The sequence below is a fragment of the Trichechus manatus genome, unplaced genomic scaffold (genome assembly GCF_000243295.1).
Source record: "Trichechus manatus latirostris isolate Lorelei unplaced genomic scaffold, TriManLat1.0 scaffold00081, whole genome shotgun sequence".
In the NCBI taxonomy this organism is placed as follows: domain Eukaryota; kingdom Metazoa; phylum Chordata; class Mammalia; order Sirenia; family Trichechidae; genus Trichechus; species Trichechus manatus.
The window spans coordinates 8,368,734-8,384,503 of NW_004444017.1; the positions used below are offsets into that span (position 1 = coordinate 8,368,734).

Here is a 15,770-nt window from a genome sequence, read left to right on the forward strand (position 1 = left end):
ATTTGAATGAGAGTTTTGCAGGATATATTATTCTTGGCTGGCAATTTTTTTCTTTCAAGGTTTTATATATGTCATCCCATTGCTTTCTTGCTTGCATGGTTTCTGCCAAATAATCCGAGCTTAATCTTATTGTTTCTCTTCTGTATGTGATTTTTTGTTTTTCTCGAGCTGCTCTCAGGATTTTTCGTTTGTCTTTGGTTTTAGCAAGTGTGATTATGATATGCCTTGGTGATTTCCTTTTGTGGTCTATCCTATATGGGGTTCGTTGAGCTTCTTGGATGGTCAGCTTTGCATCTTTCATGATATTAGGGAAGTTTTTTGTCGGCAGTTCTTCAGTGATCCTCTCTGTGTTTTCTGTTTTCTCCGCCTGTTCTGGAACTCTGATCACTCAAAAATTTTTGCTTTTGATTGTGTCTCACATAATTATCAGTGTTTCTTCATTTTTCTTCTTTTTTTTCTGATTTTTCCTCAAGCAGAATTGTATCCAAGTGTTTGTCTTCAATTTTGCTGAACTTGTCTTCCATCATTTCAAACCTGCCACTCAGCCCTTCTATGACACTGTCCAAATCTTTTTGTTTATCTTTTGGATTTCTAATTGATGTTTTTGTATGATTTCTAGTTGTGAATTTATTTTGGTATTTTGTTCCTGTATTATTTTCCTGAAGTCTTCCATTTTTTTGGTCTGTATTTTCCATGAATTTAGCTGCCTTTTCCATGAATTTGTCTATTTTTTCCTCATTTTGTCTGATTTTTGCTTCAACTCTTGGATACCTTTGAATATCAGAGATTTGAATTCCCTATCAGGTAGTTCTAGTGCCTTTTCTTCTACTGGAAATTCATCTGGTGTTTTATTTTGGACACCTACTGGAACCATCTTGTCCTATTTTTTAAATATTTTTTGATATTGTCTGCTGTCTTCAGGACATTCAGTAGTTATTTTCCTCGTTTATTGATTGTAGATTTGTTTGTTTCATCCTGCTTTTTTGTTTTATTTGGTTATGTCTGAGCAGGTGGGCTGTGCATTCTTTGTTGTTTGCTCATCTGAGGGTATGATACTTTTCACCTCCTTCTCCAATGGGCAGGGTCAGTCACTCAGGTATGGTACAGCAGGGCAGGTCCAGTTGAAGGGGAGTTGCTGGGACAGGTTGTTTGTGCCACGTATGAGGGCCAAGAGGGCAGGCCGGCAATAAGTTCAGGGCAGGTTCTAGTAGGTCATGCCTGTGCTGCGTGGGGGTGTGATGTTCAGTGCACTGTGCAGGGAGGCAGGAAGGAGGCAGGGGATTGTGATGTGTGGAGCTAAGATTGGTATGGGAAAGAGGAGAGAGAGGATAAAGGAACAGGAACCAAAAACAAACAAACAAAAAAGAGTGCTAAGGGAGCTTGTCATTGGAGTGATGAGAGACTGAGAAATGGAGAAAAACAAAAAGAAAGAAAAAGGGTAAAAGAAAATAATGAATAAATAAAAATTAGAAAAGAAAAGCACCAAACGATCCCAGCAGTGCAGCTGCGAGGACTGGGGAAGTTGCTCCCAGGTTGTGAAGGACATGCTGGCTAGAACAGGTAGAGGTGTCATACAGTGCCAAGTATTCAAGAAACAGGAAAAGAAAGTAAGCATACAGAGGCAATAAACTGAGAAATGAAGAAAGACAAACAGGGAAAAAGAGAAAAGAAAAGAAAACAAACAAGAAAAACAAGAAACAAGAAATGCCCCCAGGAATCACACTGCGCAGCTGCACAGACTGAGGGAGTAGCTCCCAAGTCGCACAGTACTGCCTGGCTAGAAGGGGCTCCCAAGCCAATAAAAGAAAAAGAAATCAAAGAAACGAATAAATCAAAACAAACAAAAAAAGTCCCAGGGATCCCACCAGCATGGGCTGGGAAGCAGTTCCACAGTCGAGTGGCATTTCACAGCCTTTCAGGAAGAAGCAAAGATGGCACATGGAGCCCGGTATTTGAGAGAAAGGAGGGGGAAGTGGTAAGAGGTATGGAAGAAACCAAAAGAACCAGAAAAAAGCAACACCAGCAACCAACAAATGGTACTCAGGGAGCTGGCCAGTGCAGGGAAGTGGAATCCAAGCAGCACAGGCGTGAAGCTGGTGCTTCCGGGCCAAGAGACTGTGGCCTCAGGGAGCAGAGGAGGCCAAGTGAGTGTGAATAAGGATGGGGGGATGGGAAAGTGTATGTTGCTGGTTACTGGTTATTCTGTTTCCTGCTGGGAGATATGTGAAGCTGCTTTCCCATACTCCCTGTTCTCTGATCTCCGACAGGAGTCCAAGATGGAGGATCCGTGCTGCATTAGCTGATAGGGGACCTCTGCGTGTATCTCCCTCTGTGTTCTATGTCAGTTTCTTATTCCATTCGGTGCTTGGCTGAGTTCTTTATCTCTTCATTTGATGCTTAGGGTTTCAGGATTGATGTTGGTCTTTGACTTAGTTTTTCAGATCTTTGCTGTGGAGGAACAGCGTGGTGCTTCTGTCTATAGCACCATGTTGCCCAGAAGTCCTGTTTTCCATTCTTAAAACTGCCAGGACCATCTGTCTTTCTATAGGCAAGAGGGGATGGGCTCTTACGTAAAAGTTGGGGCATTGTCATTAGAAGGAGCACACCTGGGGAGCAATGTATACAGGCACAGATGCAAGAAGGTGGGGAGGTATTGTAGGGGGAGCTTTAGGACATTTTCTTTTGACTGCTTCTATTTTCTCAGTGACATAGGAAACCAGGTCAGGAACTAAAATGAAAACGGGAGAGTTGATGTGGGAGGCCTGAGGAGAGAGAAAAAGTTGTGACTCAGTCATCCAGGAGAGTAGGAGAGGGCATGGGCTATTTGTATGATCAATGGGTGGCACTAAGAGAAAGTACCATCTTTAGTACAATTTCTAATATTAATGGAAAGGACCTAGTGCTCCTTTCTGGCATTTGTGTGTATAGGGGAAGCTGGAAGGGTTGTGTAGTTATTTCACGGTTTGGAAAGATGTGCTCAGTTTCTCTGCCTAGGCTCTCACCGTATTCAATCAAAGGTCCAGGAGAATCTGGATTAAACTGGGCTTCTCAGGTACTATCCTGATCATGGGGGGAGAGAACTGAGAAAAAGGAAGATAATGGGACCAGCTACCCTCTAAGCAGTGGTTCTCAGAGTGGGCTTCCCAGACCAGCAGTATCAGCAACACCTGGGAACTTGTTAGACATGCCAATTTTCAAGTCCCACTGGAGTGCTGCTGAATCAGGAACCCTGAGGTGGGGAGCAGCAACCTGGGTTTTAACAAGCCCTCCAGGTGATTCTGAAGCAGGGTTCAGTTTGAGAACCACTAGTCTAGAATAATTTTCCTGATTATGTTACAGGAAATGTAGAATCCTGTCTGGGATTCTAGAATATAAGCTGTCTGAGGGTAGGGCCTTTGTTTTGTTCACTCCTTGACACATAGAAAGCACTCAATATATTCAACAAATATTTGTTGAACAAATGAACAAACACATGAATGAACCAATCTGTTCAGCCGATAGATCTGGGGCACGCAATGGAAAAATGAAACCTTGTCAATGCTGCTCAAGAAGTTTTTCATTTGGCTAATAGGGGAAAAAATTATATTTACTACCTCAAGAAGAAACCTGTCTCTCTGATCATTAATAAATTCATGGACAGTCTTTTTTGTGTCTGCACCTTTAAAGAAAATTGAAATAGACTTAGGTTTAGTTTATTATCCTTCAAAGATGTATAAAATAAAAGCTAAGTAACTAAATTATTGCAATAGTATATATCTGGACTTTTAAAAAATATATATACCTTCAAATCAATGTTTTTCCTAACCACTTAAAAACTAATTTAATAATAGTAAACACTACCTATTCTGTGTCCATCATATTCCGGGAATTTTATTAGACACTTTAAGTATATCATTTCATTTAATCCAAACAACTTGGATTAGGTATATTTTACTATCCCCGTCCTGTATATGAAGTCCTAAAGCTCAGAGACGTCAAGATGCTTGTCCAGGATCACACAGCTAATAAGTGACAGAAAAGGAATAACACTCTGGTCTGTACAACTCTGAAGCCTGTGGTTCACAAAATAAGTCTGAAATGTTTTAAATCGTAACGCTTGGCTAATCTAGATATAAAACTGAAGTCCTTAGTCAAAATCTTTTTGGGCATCACAAACCAAATTTTATTAATAGGAAAGGAAAAAATGACAACTAGTTCTGCGACCTCACAATAGTAAATACCAAAAGTTTCATTTCAAGGTTTCTTTACACTGCAAAACTAGACATATACTGCATGTCAGTAATGATCACTTCATGAAAACCAATGGGATGTGGTATAGGATAAAGTCCTTACTAAAAATATAAATAGAAGTAGAAATAAAATAATTTTTCCAAATAATCAATGAGTTCATATTGCACTAGGAGACATGTTGTTATTGTTGTTAGGTGCCATTGTGTTGATTTCAACCCATAGTGTTCAAATGTAACAGAGTAGAACTGCCCCATAGGGTTTTCTAGGCTGTCATCTTTACAGGAGCACATCACGAGGTCTTTCGAAGGGTTCGAACTGCCAATCTTTTGGTTAGCAGCCTAGCGCTTAACCATTGCACCACCAGGGCTCCTTGCACTAGGAGGCATAAGGTGTAGTAATTATGAGAAGTGGTATAGAGTAAAGTCTCTTAATAAAAATGTAAACAGAAGTAGGAGAATAGTATTTCTCAAAAAACCAATGAGCTTATGCTGCACTAGGAGGCCACGGTCTTCTGGGGTCATATCCTGCCTCCTCCTCTTACTAGCTGTAGAAACATGAGTAAATTATTTACTGTTTCAAAACCTCAGTTTCCTCATCTGTTAAATGAAGATACTAATGATGGTAGATTATATTATCATTTCCAGATATTTGCTGCCCCTCTCTGTGAGAGGATTGGCTTCCCCACCACTCCACTGATCTCAGGCATGTCTGACTTGATTTAGCCAATGAAACCGGAGTTGACATAACCTGTATTGCCTGCAAGCAGACGCTTTAAGAGCTACCACATGGTTCTTTGTTTTCTTTCTGCCACAACTGCAGTAATGTCCCAGACAGGGGCTGTTCCTTCAGTAGAGGACTCAGAGAAAAGCACTGAAGTTGGAAAGTGAACAAGAAATAAACCCCTGTGGTAAGTCACTGAAATTTAGGAGGTGGTTTCTTACCACAGTGTAAATTAGCCTAAGAGGATATGTTACTCTAAAACTTGTGGCCTAGTTACCGATATCACCTTGTGGCCTATCATTTGCTACCTTCTCATACAATTATAGCGTAGAATATGCAACTATGGGATCTTCTAAATAGGGTAACATGGCTTCCTTTTTGCTACATTAGTTATTGAATCCAAAGTCCTCTCCTAAGTGCTTTTCTTGTTCTCTGAAGATTTTTTTTCCCCCATGGGAAAGTGTATTAACTTCAGGAGCCAGAGAAATGTTTTTTTAAGCTGCCACAGCAAATCCATGACACTTAATATATTTCTTCCTCCCTCCCTCCCTTCCTTTCTCTTTTCCTCTATTTCTTTCTAGTTTAAAAAATTGGGAAAATTCATTTTGAGAGAAGAGTTTATGATTTTATTATCCTAACATAAATCACTTTAACCTCATTATAGTCAAACCACTTTCTATCTCACTTATAGGCACTTCCTGATCTTTAAGTAGGAAACACCAATGACATTTTGATTACCAGTTTGTCCCTCTATCATAAAGCAACAAGTATCCTCTTGCAGTATTTTAACACGTTGCCTTTGTTAGCTGCTGTTGAGTTGTGTCCGACTCATAGTGACCCTATGTACAGCAGAACGAAACACGGCCTGGCCCTGTGCCATCCTCATAATCACTGCTATGTTTGAGCCTACTGTTGCAGCCACTGTATCAATCCATCTCATTTGTAGTCTTCCTTTTTTTCACTGACCCTCTATTTTTACCAAGCATGGTGTCCTTCTCCAGGGACTGATCCCTTCTATAATATGTCCAAAGTACGTGAGGCTCTAAAGGTCATTAAAACCAGTTGTATTTTTGCAACCACAGGCAAACTTAGGGACTTTTCTAAGCTTGCCTGTTTTTTAATTCTATTAGCTTCCTGATTCTGGGTATATGAGTTCTATGGCCTGGGCAATCAAATTTCTAAATTTATACAAACCTCAGTTTGTATAAATGAATGGCCAGATCCATTACCTTTATATTCTATTCACCTTTGCTAACTTTAACACTATAAAATTTTGGCAGTGCCTTTCTTCCTAAGAGCCATGAAAATGAGTAACAGTCTACTTCTTGGAAAAGTATGTTTCCTTATTTAAAATAGATTCTCTCTCGATCCTCAGACCCATTTGCAAAGACTCCACCACCCTATTGTGAGTCGCATACTTCCCAAACCTGACATTAGCGTTAGATATTCAAAACAATGTTCATAAACAATCAGTAGAATGAGACTTACCTTCTTTTAATCTAAGAATAAGAGTGGGATCTAGCCCAAAGTTTTCAGGTGAGCCACCAGCTGCATCAGCGTAAAAAGCTATTTGGCCCAGGTGTGAACGACTCTTCATTCGGGATGAAAAAGTAGACTTTTGGTGCACTTTCATACTGTGGCTCATAAACCTCTCCTGCCCAAGTGGAAAGTTCAAAAAAATTTCTAATATACCAAAATAATGTCTTAAAATAGTGATCACGTGTAAAAATATAATTTGCAATAAGTCCTTTTCTCTCTTTTCATATCATTACTAATACATCAAACCAAACAACCCCAAGTTCTCACCTTCGAAGGAATATGTATAGTTTTTATTTCCTTCCTGTATGAAGCTGAAGAAAAATATTTTTAAATAATTAACTTTTGTTTGTTATATACGAGCCTATAAAGTGTTCTGGTTTTATTTTCTTATCTTGCTCAAAATGCAGATATACACTTGGAAAGTCCACTGATCTAAAAGAGTTGATTCTGTGGAACAGACAACTTGAAAAAAACAGGCCTTCAAAGAAGATATAAAAAATAAGGCTTTCAATATAAAATTAAAAATTTAATTTTGGTTAAAATTCAACAAAACTCTACAACACACGTAGAAAGCCATCGCCTTGCAGATGGATCAATTGTTAAGCATTTCTATATATTTTCCTCATTCTAATAAGGACAAAGAAAGTCTTCTAGTCAACCTTTACCTCTGGAAGTAAAGAAAGCAAATCTTATGAAATGTGAACCACCAGGCAGTATAAGCTCTGACCATACGGGTAGTGGGATTAACTCTGCAAGGCACAGGGGGGATAATTAGCCTCACTGATGATTTAGCTTCATACCAAATAATTCTAAAATGGCCTTTCGGCCTCATTCCCTTGCCCCTTTCCTCAACACACACATGTACGTTCTCTTATCCATATGTGCTGGGCAAATTTTGACTTCTTCTTTAAAATTTTTTTTTCTAAATATTTATTGTGTTAAGTATTTATATAACAAAACATTTGCCATTTCAACATTTTTTACATATACAATTCAGTGACATTAATTATGTTTATAATGTTGGGCAATCATCACCACTATCCACTTCCAAATTTTTTCATTGCTCTTGAAAGAAGCTCAGTGTCCCCTAAGCAACAACTCCCTCTTTCTGCCTCTTTCCTGCTCCTGGTAACCACTAATAAACTTTTGTCTCTATACATTTGCCTATTCTGGACATTTCATATAAGTCGGATCATACAATATTTGACCTTTTGGGACTGATTTATTTCATTCAGCATAATATCACTTATTCTTGAAGACTCAGCTCCTGTTATCTTCTCAATGAAGTCTTTATACACACACACCCCGCCACTACCACCACCATGACCACCATCCACTTCTCAGCAGCACAGATGAGCGTTCCTTTCTCTATGTTTCTTTTCCATGCCTCTATGACTGTAATGCATCAAAATGCCATTTATTGTAAGATGCACAATTGTTTTATGTACTGCCAATTAAGTATGACAGCCCTTCGCTGTAAGCTGGATTCCAGTTTTGGAATTGTGAAAAACAGGGTATATCCTACCGGTCATACCAGATTTTGATGGTGTGTCTGTCTTCGCCCACTAGGTGGCGATCTCTTTGGTTCCTACAACGTGAGCTGGATGCTGCTCCGCCAGGTGTTAACAACGCCTCTCCAGCACAATGTGAGGCACACACCACACGCATCGATGTCTGACTCCATGTCTCAGACCCCGTGAAGTTCTCAGCAGTAGTATACAGACTGATTCTAATTAATTAGAACTGTAGTTTTAACAAAACCTTACCTTTTTCTTCTCTGCCATCTCATTTTCTTTGAAAAGAAAGAGATCTTTGAAAAAGATCCTGTACGGCCTGTCTTGTTTGATGGAGTCATCTTTCGATTTATCTGATTAAAAAAAAAAAAAAGCAAAACTTCTATTGTCCCGCTTGTGCTGAACAGGACGGAGAGGCTCCCATCAGCTAAGGTAGAGTAAGGGGCAGAGCGGGCCTCTGAGAAGGTAGGAGGCTGACAGCCTCGTGCCCCACCCCACCCCCCACCCCCCCACCACAGCTGAAGGTGGAGATACAGGGCCTGGATCCCACAGCGGGAGCCACAGCGCCTCTGTTCCTGGCGGCCCCCAACACAGCACTTAGTGCTTTATGGTGGGTGAGTAGATATTTGTTCAATAAATAAAAAAGGAGGTTTTTGACAGAAGAGTGGGATCACAGTTTGAAATATTAAGATGTTGCTTCTTGCCACCACTACAAAGATACCCATCACTGCCCTGCGGTCAAGTCCAGGAGGCTGGGCCTGGGGACAGCAGGAGTGTGGAACAGTATCCCCAACAGGACAGGACAGTTGACCCACAAGAGTGCTCGGAGTTGCTGCCCCACACCACCAATCCCAGACCAGGCAGGACCCCAACATCCCAGGATGGGGCCCCTACAACCTCTGGTGGGCAGGACACCTCTCCCTGACCAACATTTCTGCCCCTCCAAAAAATCCTACAAACTTAGGCCCTATCTCACCCCAGGTGGCTTCACATTTTGAAAGCCTGTGTTTAAGTCCCCAAGTGACCAAGTTTAAATCTATAAGTGGTCTGGAACTGACAAGATGATATTTTTCTCCATCCAAGCAGATTTAGGGGCTTCAAAGTCATGTTCATTTCAGTTAGAAACAGTAAAAGTTAAACTTGTGAACCCCAAGCTTTCTGAATTATAAACTCACTATAAGCACTAGCTGCTAGCAAGCCTTTCAAACTCACTAGACTCCACCATTAGCCAAAGCCTCGTGCCTTACCAAAGGGTCTCATTTGACAGCTCATTCGGCCACTGACGCAACCTCTTTCCAGCACTCCACTTTTGCAAAATGGGATCTTCTTAGTTCTACAAGTCAAATTCTGTCAGCTGAACCCTGGCTACTCAGAGCTCTCCCTTTTTCCATACTACGTATTACTCTTCCCTAAGCTGCCTTGCAAATCCCTTCATTGATACGTAACCACCTTAGGTGAAACCTTTCTCTTCACTGCCTCTTCCTTACTGTGTTAGTTTCCTGTTGCTGCTGTAACAAATGATCACAAACTTAGTGACTTAAGACAACATAAATTTATTATCTTATAGTTCTGGACGGCAGAAGTCTGAAATGAGTCTTGCTATTGTTGTTGTTGTCAGCTGCCATCAAGCCGGTTCTGACTCACAGCGACCCTGTGTACAACAGAATGAAACACTGCCCAGTCCTGAGCCTCATCACAATCGTTGCTATGCTTGAGCCCATCGTTGCAACCACTGTGTCAATCCATCTCGTTGAGGGACTTCCTCTTTTTTGGTGACCCTTTACTTTACCAAGCATGATGTCTTTCTCCAGGGACTGCAAAGTCTCTTTTGCCATGTAAGGTAAGTAACGTATTCACAGGTTCCAGAGATTAGAATGTAGACATCTTTGGGGGAGGCATTATTTTCTCTGCCACATTCACAAAATCTCACTTCCTTCTCGCCTTGCCTCTTGCTGCCAGTCTATTTGCCTTGTCCTAATTCTCCCCTTCCTCCCTCCCTCCCTCCCTTCCTTTCTCCTTTTCTCCCTTTCTTCCTTCTTCCCTTCCTTCCTTCCTTCCTCCCTTCCTTCCTTCCTCCCTTCCTTTTTTCCTCCCCCCTTCCCTTCTTTCCTTCCTTCCTCCAACAAATACTTGTTGAGCCTCTGCTATGTGCCAGGCCCTATTAAGGTGTTGATGATACACTAGTGAACAAAACAAAGATCTCTATTCTGGTAAATTTTATTCTGGGGTAGGGGTGGAGTTGAGTCAAGGAGTTGGTAATAGACAATCAAAGATAAAAATAAAGTAAGTAACTTCTATGTTAAAAAGTGATAAGGTTCTGTGGAAAAATAAAGCAGAATTAAAAAGTGGAACAGAATCTTCTTAGCAGGTAGTTTATAAACTCTTTACATAGAGAGACCATGTGTTATGCTTATGGTGTAACAATCTCCTTTTGTTACTCTCCCAATCTACTCTGGAACCTAACAGTATGAGGTACAAAGCAAGAACTCATTGATTGTTTGTTCTTTACCTTCAGATGTTAGTGACGGTAACATAAAATTTGATAATATCATTTTGTCTCCTGGACCTGTCCAAAGAAAAGGAAACATATTTAAAAAAATTTCACAAGCACTGTATGTTGTCGTTGTTAGTTGCTGACTCCATGCGTGCAGAATAGAGCCGCTCTGTAGGGTTGTCATGGCCGTGACCTTTCAGAAGCAGATCGTCAGGTCTTTCTTCTGAGGTGCCTCTGGGTGGGTTTGAACTGCCAACCTTTAGGCTAGCAGTCAAGCGCAAACCATTTGCACCACCCAGGGACTCCAAACACTGTATAAAGGGACTAAATTCAACTCCCAGTGACTTCCAAACAGCCTTCACTGGTTTTAAAAGCAGTGCACACATAAACCGTTTAAACAAGCAATTCCAATTCTAGGAACTTCTCCCAAGAAAATAATCAGACCAGTGGGTGAAAAAGTATGTACAATAACGTTTGCCACAGTCCTATTTAATAAATAGGGAGTTGGTTAAATAACTATGGTATATCCATATAATGGATTGCCATGCATCCCCTTAAAATGATGCTGTAGTCACTTTTTATTTACCTCTGTCCACTATATTTTATTTAGTAAAAAACAAAATATCTCAAGAGTTGGAATAGTGTGAATAAAAATTCATGTAGACTCAGAGAGGTATTTGCAAAGTTCTTCCCCAAACATTAATAGTGGTTATCTCTGATTTGGAGCAATCTTTCCTTTCATTTTTATCAGGCCTGGGATTAGGGTTAGGTGAGTGAGGCACTCACCTTGGCCACGAAATTTAAGGGGGTGCCAACAAAACAAAACAAAACAAAACAAAAAAACGCAGTTATCAAGATCAATGCTAAGGCACTATTTTTTTAAGGAAAAATGATGATTTAAAATCTGACAGTATTTCACCTCAGTATTAACAACAACTCATTGCATGTTGTCGTGTGCCATCAAGTCGATGCATTAAAAAAAAAAAATCACTGTCGATTTGTTTCAGACTCATAGTGACACTATAGGACAGAGTAGAACTGCCCCATAGAGTTTCCAAGGAGCGCCTGGTGGATCAAACAGCAGACCCTTTCATTAGCAGCCATAGCGCTTAACCAGTATGCCAACAGGGTTTCCAGGTCGATCCATAGCCCCATTAAAAAAGGGTGTAAAAGATCAGCCAGTTTAAAAAAAACTTCCATATTACCTTGTTTTCTTGTCATATATATTTTTCTCCTAAAAATAGCATATAACTCTTTGCCGCCGAGTCGATTCCAACTCATAGCGACCCTATAGGACAGAGTAGAATTGCCGCATAGGGTTTCCAAGGAATGGCTGGTTGATTCCAACTACTGACCTTTTGATTAACAACCTGAGTTCTTAACCTGTACCAGTAGGACTCCAAAAATAGCATATAGGAGAAAGACATTTTTGATTATTTTGACTTTCTGGTGATTGGTGCATGAAAATCCATGAGGAACAAAATATGAAGAATTGAAATAAAGACAAGATCTGAGCCTATACTTGCACAGCCCCAAGGGTGAGCACTTCACTCCTCTCACCCTGGTCCTGGCTCACAGATCTTGTCTTTGCTTAAAATTTTGATACTTTGTTCATCTTGGATTTTTTAAATTCGTTTTTTTAAATAACGAATTAAAATATTGTTTATCTCGATGACTGAGTTTTTAGCGTCCCTTAAAATTTTGTGCCTGTGAGGCACTTGCCTCACCTTAATCCAGGTCCTGAATTTTTTATACTTTTTTGTATCATTCAAATTTCTCAATGAGCTTGTGTTACTTTTATAATGAGAAAAATAATAAAGATATTTTCATTTTGGGAAAAAAAGATACTCGGGTTTATGTAAAAAGGTGTGCATACAACAGGAACAATAAGACAAATCATCTTATTTTGGGATGCCCTTTTAAATGTATAAGGAGCCCTGGTGGCATAGTGTTAGCGCTCAGCTGCTAACCCACCAGCTCTCCATGGGAAAAAGATGTGGCAGTCTGCTTCTGTAAAGATTTACAGCCTTGGAAACCCTATGGGGCAGTTCTACTGTGTCCTATAGGGTCACTATGAGTTGGAATCAACTAGAAGGCAATGGGTTTTTGGGTTTCGGTTTACCTAGCAAATGCCTGCAAATTCACATTTAAAATACGAGTTCAAATCCAACTCCCAATGAATGAAAAGAGAAAAAGATCTCAGAAATATTAAGGATTTAAAATGATGGTGTGTGATTGCAAGCCTTGGTTTTTAGAGGCAGTACAAGTGAGTGCTTAAGAGCATAGACTCCCATCTATGCCCCTTAATCCTTGTACCTCTGCTTTCCCATATTTAGAAAGGCATGAGCAATAGCCTCAACAATGGACTCAAACATACCAATGATCATGAAGATGGCACAGCACTAGGCAACATTTCTTTCTGTTACACATAAGGTTGCCTTGGGTTGGAAGGCAACCAACAACAACCACCAAAAAAGATGATAAGAATAATGCCTACCTAGTGGGATTATATGTTAATTATATGTTAATATATGTCCAGCATTTAGGACAGCCTCAGCTGCATCTAAGTGCCATATAAGTGTAAGCTCTATGGAGCAATGTTCCTCCCATCACCTTTCTAAGGAGGAAGGTGCTTGGTGTATTTGAGGAACAGCAAGGAGGCTGGTGGGATTTAAGCACAGTGAGCAAAAGGGAGAGAGATAGATGAGGTCCAAGAGATATCAAGTGCCAAATTGCCAGGGCTTCGTAGGTCATTTACTCAGTGAGATGGAAGCCATTAAATGAACCACCCTGACGGCTGTGCTGAGAAGAGACTACAGAAGGGGGTGAGGGTAGAACAGGGACATGCACTGGGAGGCTACAGCCCTTATTCAGTCAAGAGATAACGGGGTCTTTTGGGATGGTAGCGGAGGTGGTGAGAGGTGGTCATACTCTAGATATATTTTGAAAGAGACTACAGGACTGGCTGATGGTTTGGATGTGGGATATGAGATAAACAGCAGAGGCAAGGAAGGATGGGGTTGCCATCAGTGGAGACAGAGAAGGCTGTGGGGGAGCGGGAGGCTGAGGAAGATCAGAGGTTTATTTCTGGACATGCTATGTTTACATGTCTATTAGACATCCCCATGGAAATGGGTGTAAAATATATACTGTTCTTTCAAATTAACAACATGCTGGTTGGTTTGCTTTAATTAATTCTTGCTTTCCTCTAACATTTATGCAATTACATGTGGTCACTGAGACAGGTCCTTTGACACATAACACCTATCTCACAGGCTTGTTGCAGTTTTCAAACACAGATAATGTGTGCAAAGTGCCATTCACAGTAGGCTGATAGGGAAATGGCTGCTTACACTGTTTTCGAAGTGGATAATATCCAGATCTGTCTTCTTTCTAGTCCGCTGTCTACTAGTCTTGTGAATAACCACTAGCGTCTGAAAAGACTAGGGAGGAATAACTGATAAGTAGTGTTAGTAAGAAACCCTGTACCTTGAATTAAAGGAATCTACCGGCAATATCAGTGCAAACCTGGGGGACTTGGCTCCATCTCAGTGCAGATTCAACCTTCCAGGCCCTGGGGAATAAGGAACAAAGAATGAGGTTTCATAAAGTCCAATCCTAAAGTCCTAGACCAACTCTAAACAAAATTAACAATAGCCATATTTATCATACATTATTGGAAGCAGTTTGTATTTGATTTTCACAACCCTTTCTACAACCCAATGTAAATGGACTTCCAGATTCTCTAAAAAAGAAAAAAAAACCCTGTTGCCGTGGAGTCTATTCTGACTCGTTAGTCACCCTATAGGACAGAGTAGAACTGCTCCATAGGGTTTCCAAAGAGCATCTGGTAGGTTTGAACTGCTGACTTTTTGGTTAGCAGCAGAACTGTTTATCACTATGCCACCAGGGTTTCCAAGAAATAACAAGCTATGTTTATCTCCTACATGCAAATGAGGATTTAGACAGATTCTCAGACCAGTGCCTTTAAAATTTTTCTCCCACCTCCTCCCCTCCCACCTTGGACAAACACAAGCAGAAAGGGCTGTGAACTGTGTCCTTGGATGGTGTGTAGACAGCAGAGTTAACAGTTTTCTGTTTGCACTAAGCCAGGAGCCACTGAGTCCTTGGCCTGCTCAAGGACCTGCCTCTTTTGATTAGGTCAGAAGCAGAGCAAAACTATGAGGCAATTATTTTCAGCTTGACCTTTCAGGCCTTGCTGGCGTCGAGCTAACTAATTTGTGTGGATTTTTCTGTTGACACTTCTGACTGCCCTTTTTGCAAACTGAAAAAAATAACTAGAGGTCAAGAGGAAATAAAAGTAGGGGAGTAGTTAGCAAAAACTGTGCTTGCCAGAGTTTCCACAGCAATTGATAGGTGAGTAGAGATGTGGGCGAGAATTACAGCCCATCTTCCCTAAGGAACATTGATTCTGTCCCCAACCTTGGTCGCAAGTAGTAGATGTACCAAGACAACAACAAAACCTTTGTTGTTTATTCGGACTCGGACTCGTAGAGACCCGATAGGACAGAGTAGAATAACCCCATAGAGTTCCCAGGGCTGTAATCTTTACGGAAGCCGACTGCCACATCTTTCTCCCGTGGAGCGGCTGGTGGGTTCAAACCTCTGACCCTTTGATTAGCAACCAATCGCTTCCCCACTGCGCCACCAGGGCTGCTTGCAAGTAGATGTAAATCAAAAAAACCCGTTGCTGTGCAGTCGATTCCGACTCGTAGAGGCCCTATAAGACAGAGTACAACTGCCCATAGGGTTTCCCAGGAGCCGCTGGTGGATTCAAACTGCCAACGTTTTGGTTAGCAGCCAGGTTCTTAACCACTGCAAGCCACAAGTACATGTAGGCCCCACCAAATACAGGTGTTGGGGAGGGCGAAGGGAGACCAAGCTGAAACCTGTTTTACCTCAACGGGTTTGGATCCTTGAGTAGTTGCAACCTATCCTTCAAGAAGGCCTTGGAGGAAGGTGGAAGGGCCAATCGATTATCTGGACTTGGCTCTACCTTCCCCCGCCCCGGCTGCCCTTCTCTGGGACCGTCTGGTAGGGAATCCCGGAGCAGAGCCGAGCTGGCCAACCGAAAAGTTCGCAGCACCCGCCACCCTGCTTCGCGGCCACGCGGACCCAAGAGCAATAACCCAGCCGCATCCCGCTCCTCCCCACGTCCAGGTTCCCTCAGTGGGGACGCTCAGCCCCCCGGGCTCCGTCCCCGGGCACAGGTTTATCCCTCCTCCGTCCCTCCTGCGGCTCTGTCCTCAGGT

At 41.4% G+C, this 15,770-nt stretch overlaps 1 protein-coding gene across 1 annotated transcript in view; it reads right to left on the bottom strand.

The window, feature by feature from the left end:
• The window catches only part of CCDC38 (coiled-coil domain containing 38), a 60,624-nt gene extending 44,967 nt beyond the window's left edge, over nt 1-15,657 (bottom strand). The window contains exons 1-6 of the mRNA XM_004381284.2: nt 15,515-15,657; nt 14,007-14,071; nt 10,513-10,569; nt 8,256-8,356; nt 6,439-6,604; nt 3,594-3,658 (exon numbers count right to left, since the gene is read on the bottom strand). Of these exons, the coding sequence (XP_004381341.1) occupies nt 3,594-3,658; nt 6,439-6,604; nt 8,256-8,356; nt 10,513-10,569; nt 14,007-14,071; nt 15,515-15,657 (597 nt within the window). The remainder of the gene's footprint in view (nt 1-3,593; nt 3,659-6,438; nt 6,605-8,255; nt 8,357-10,512; nt 10,570-14,006; nt 14,072-15,514) is intronic.
• Nucleotides 15,658-15,770: the final 113 nt, after the last annotated feature.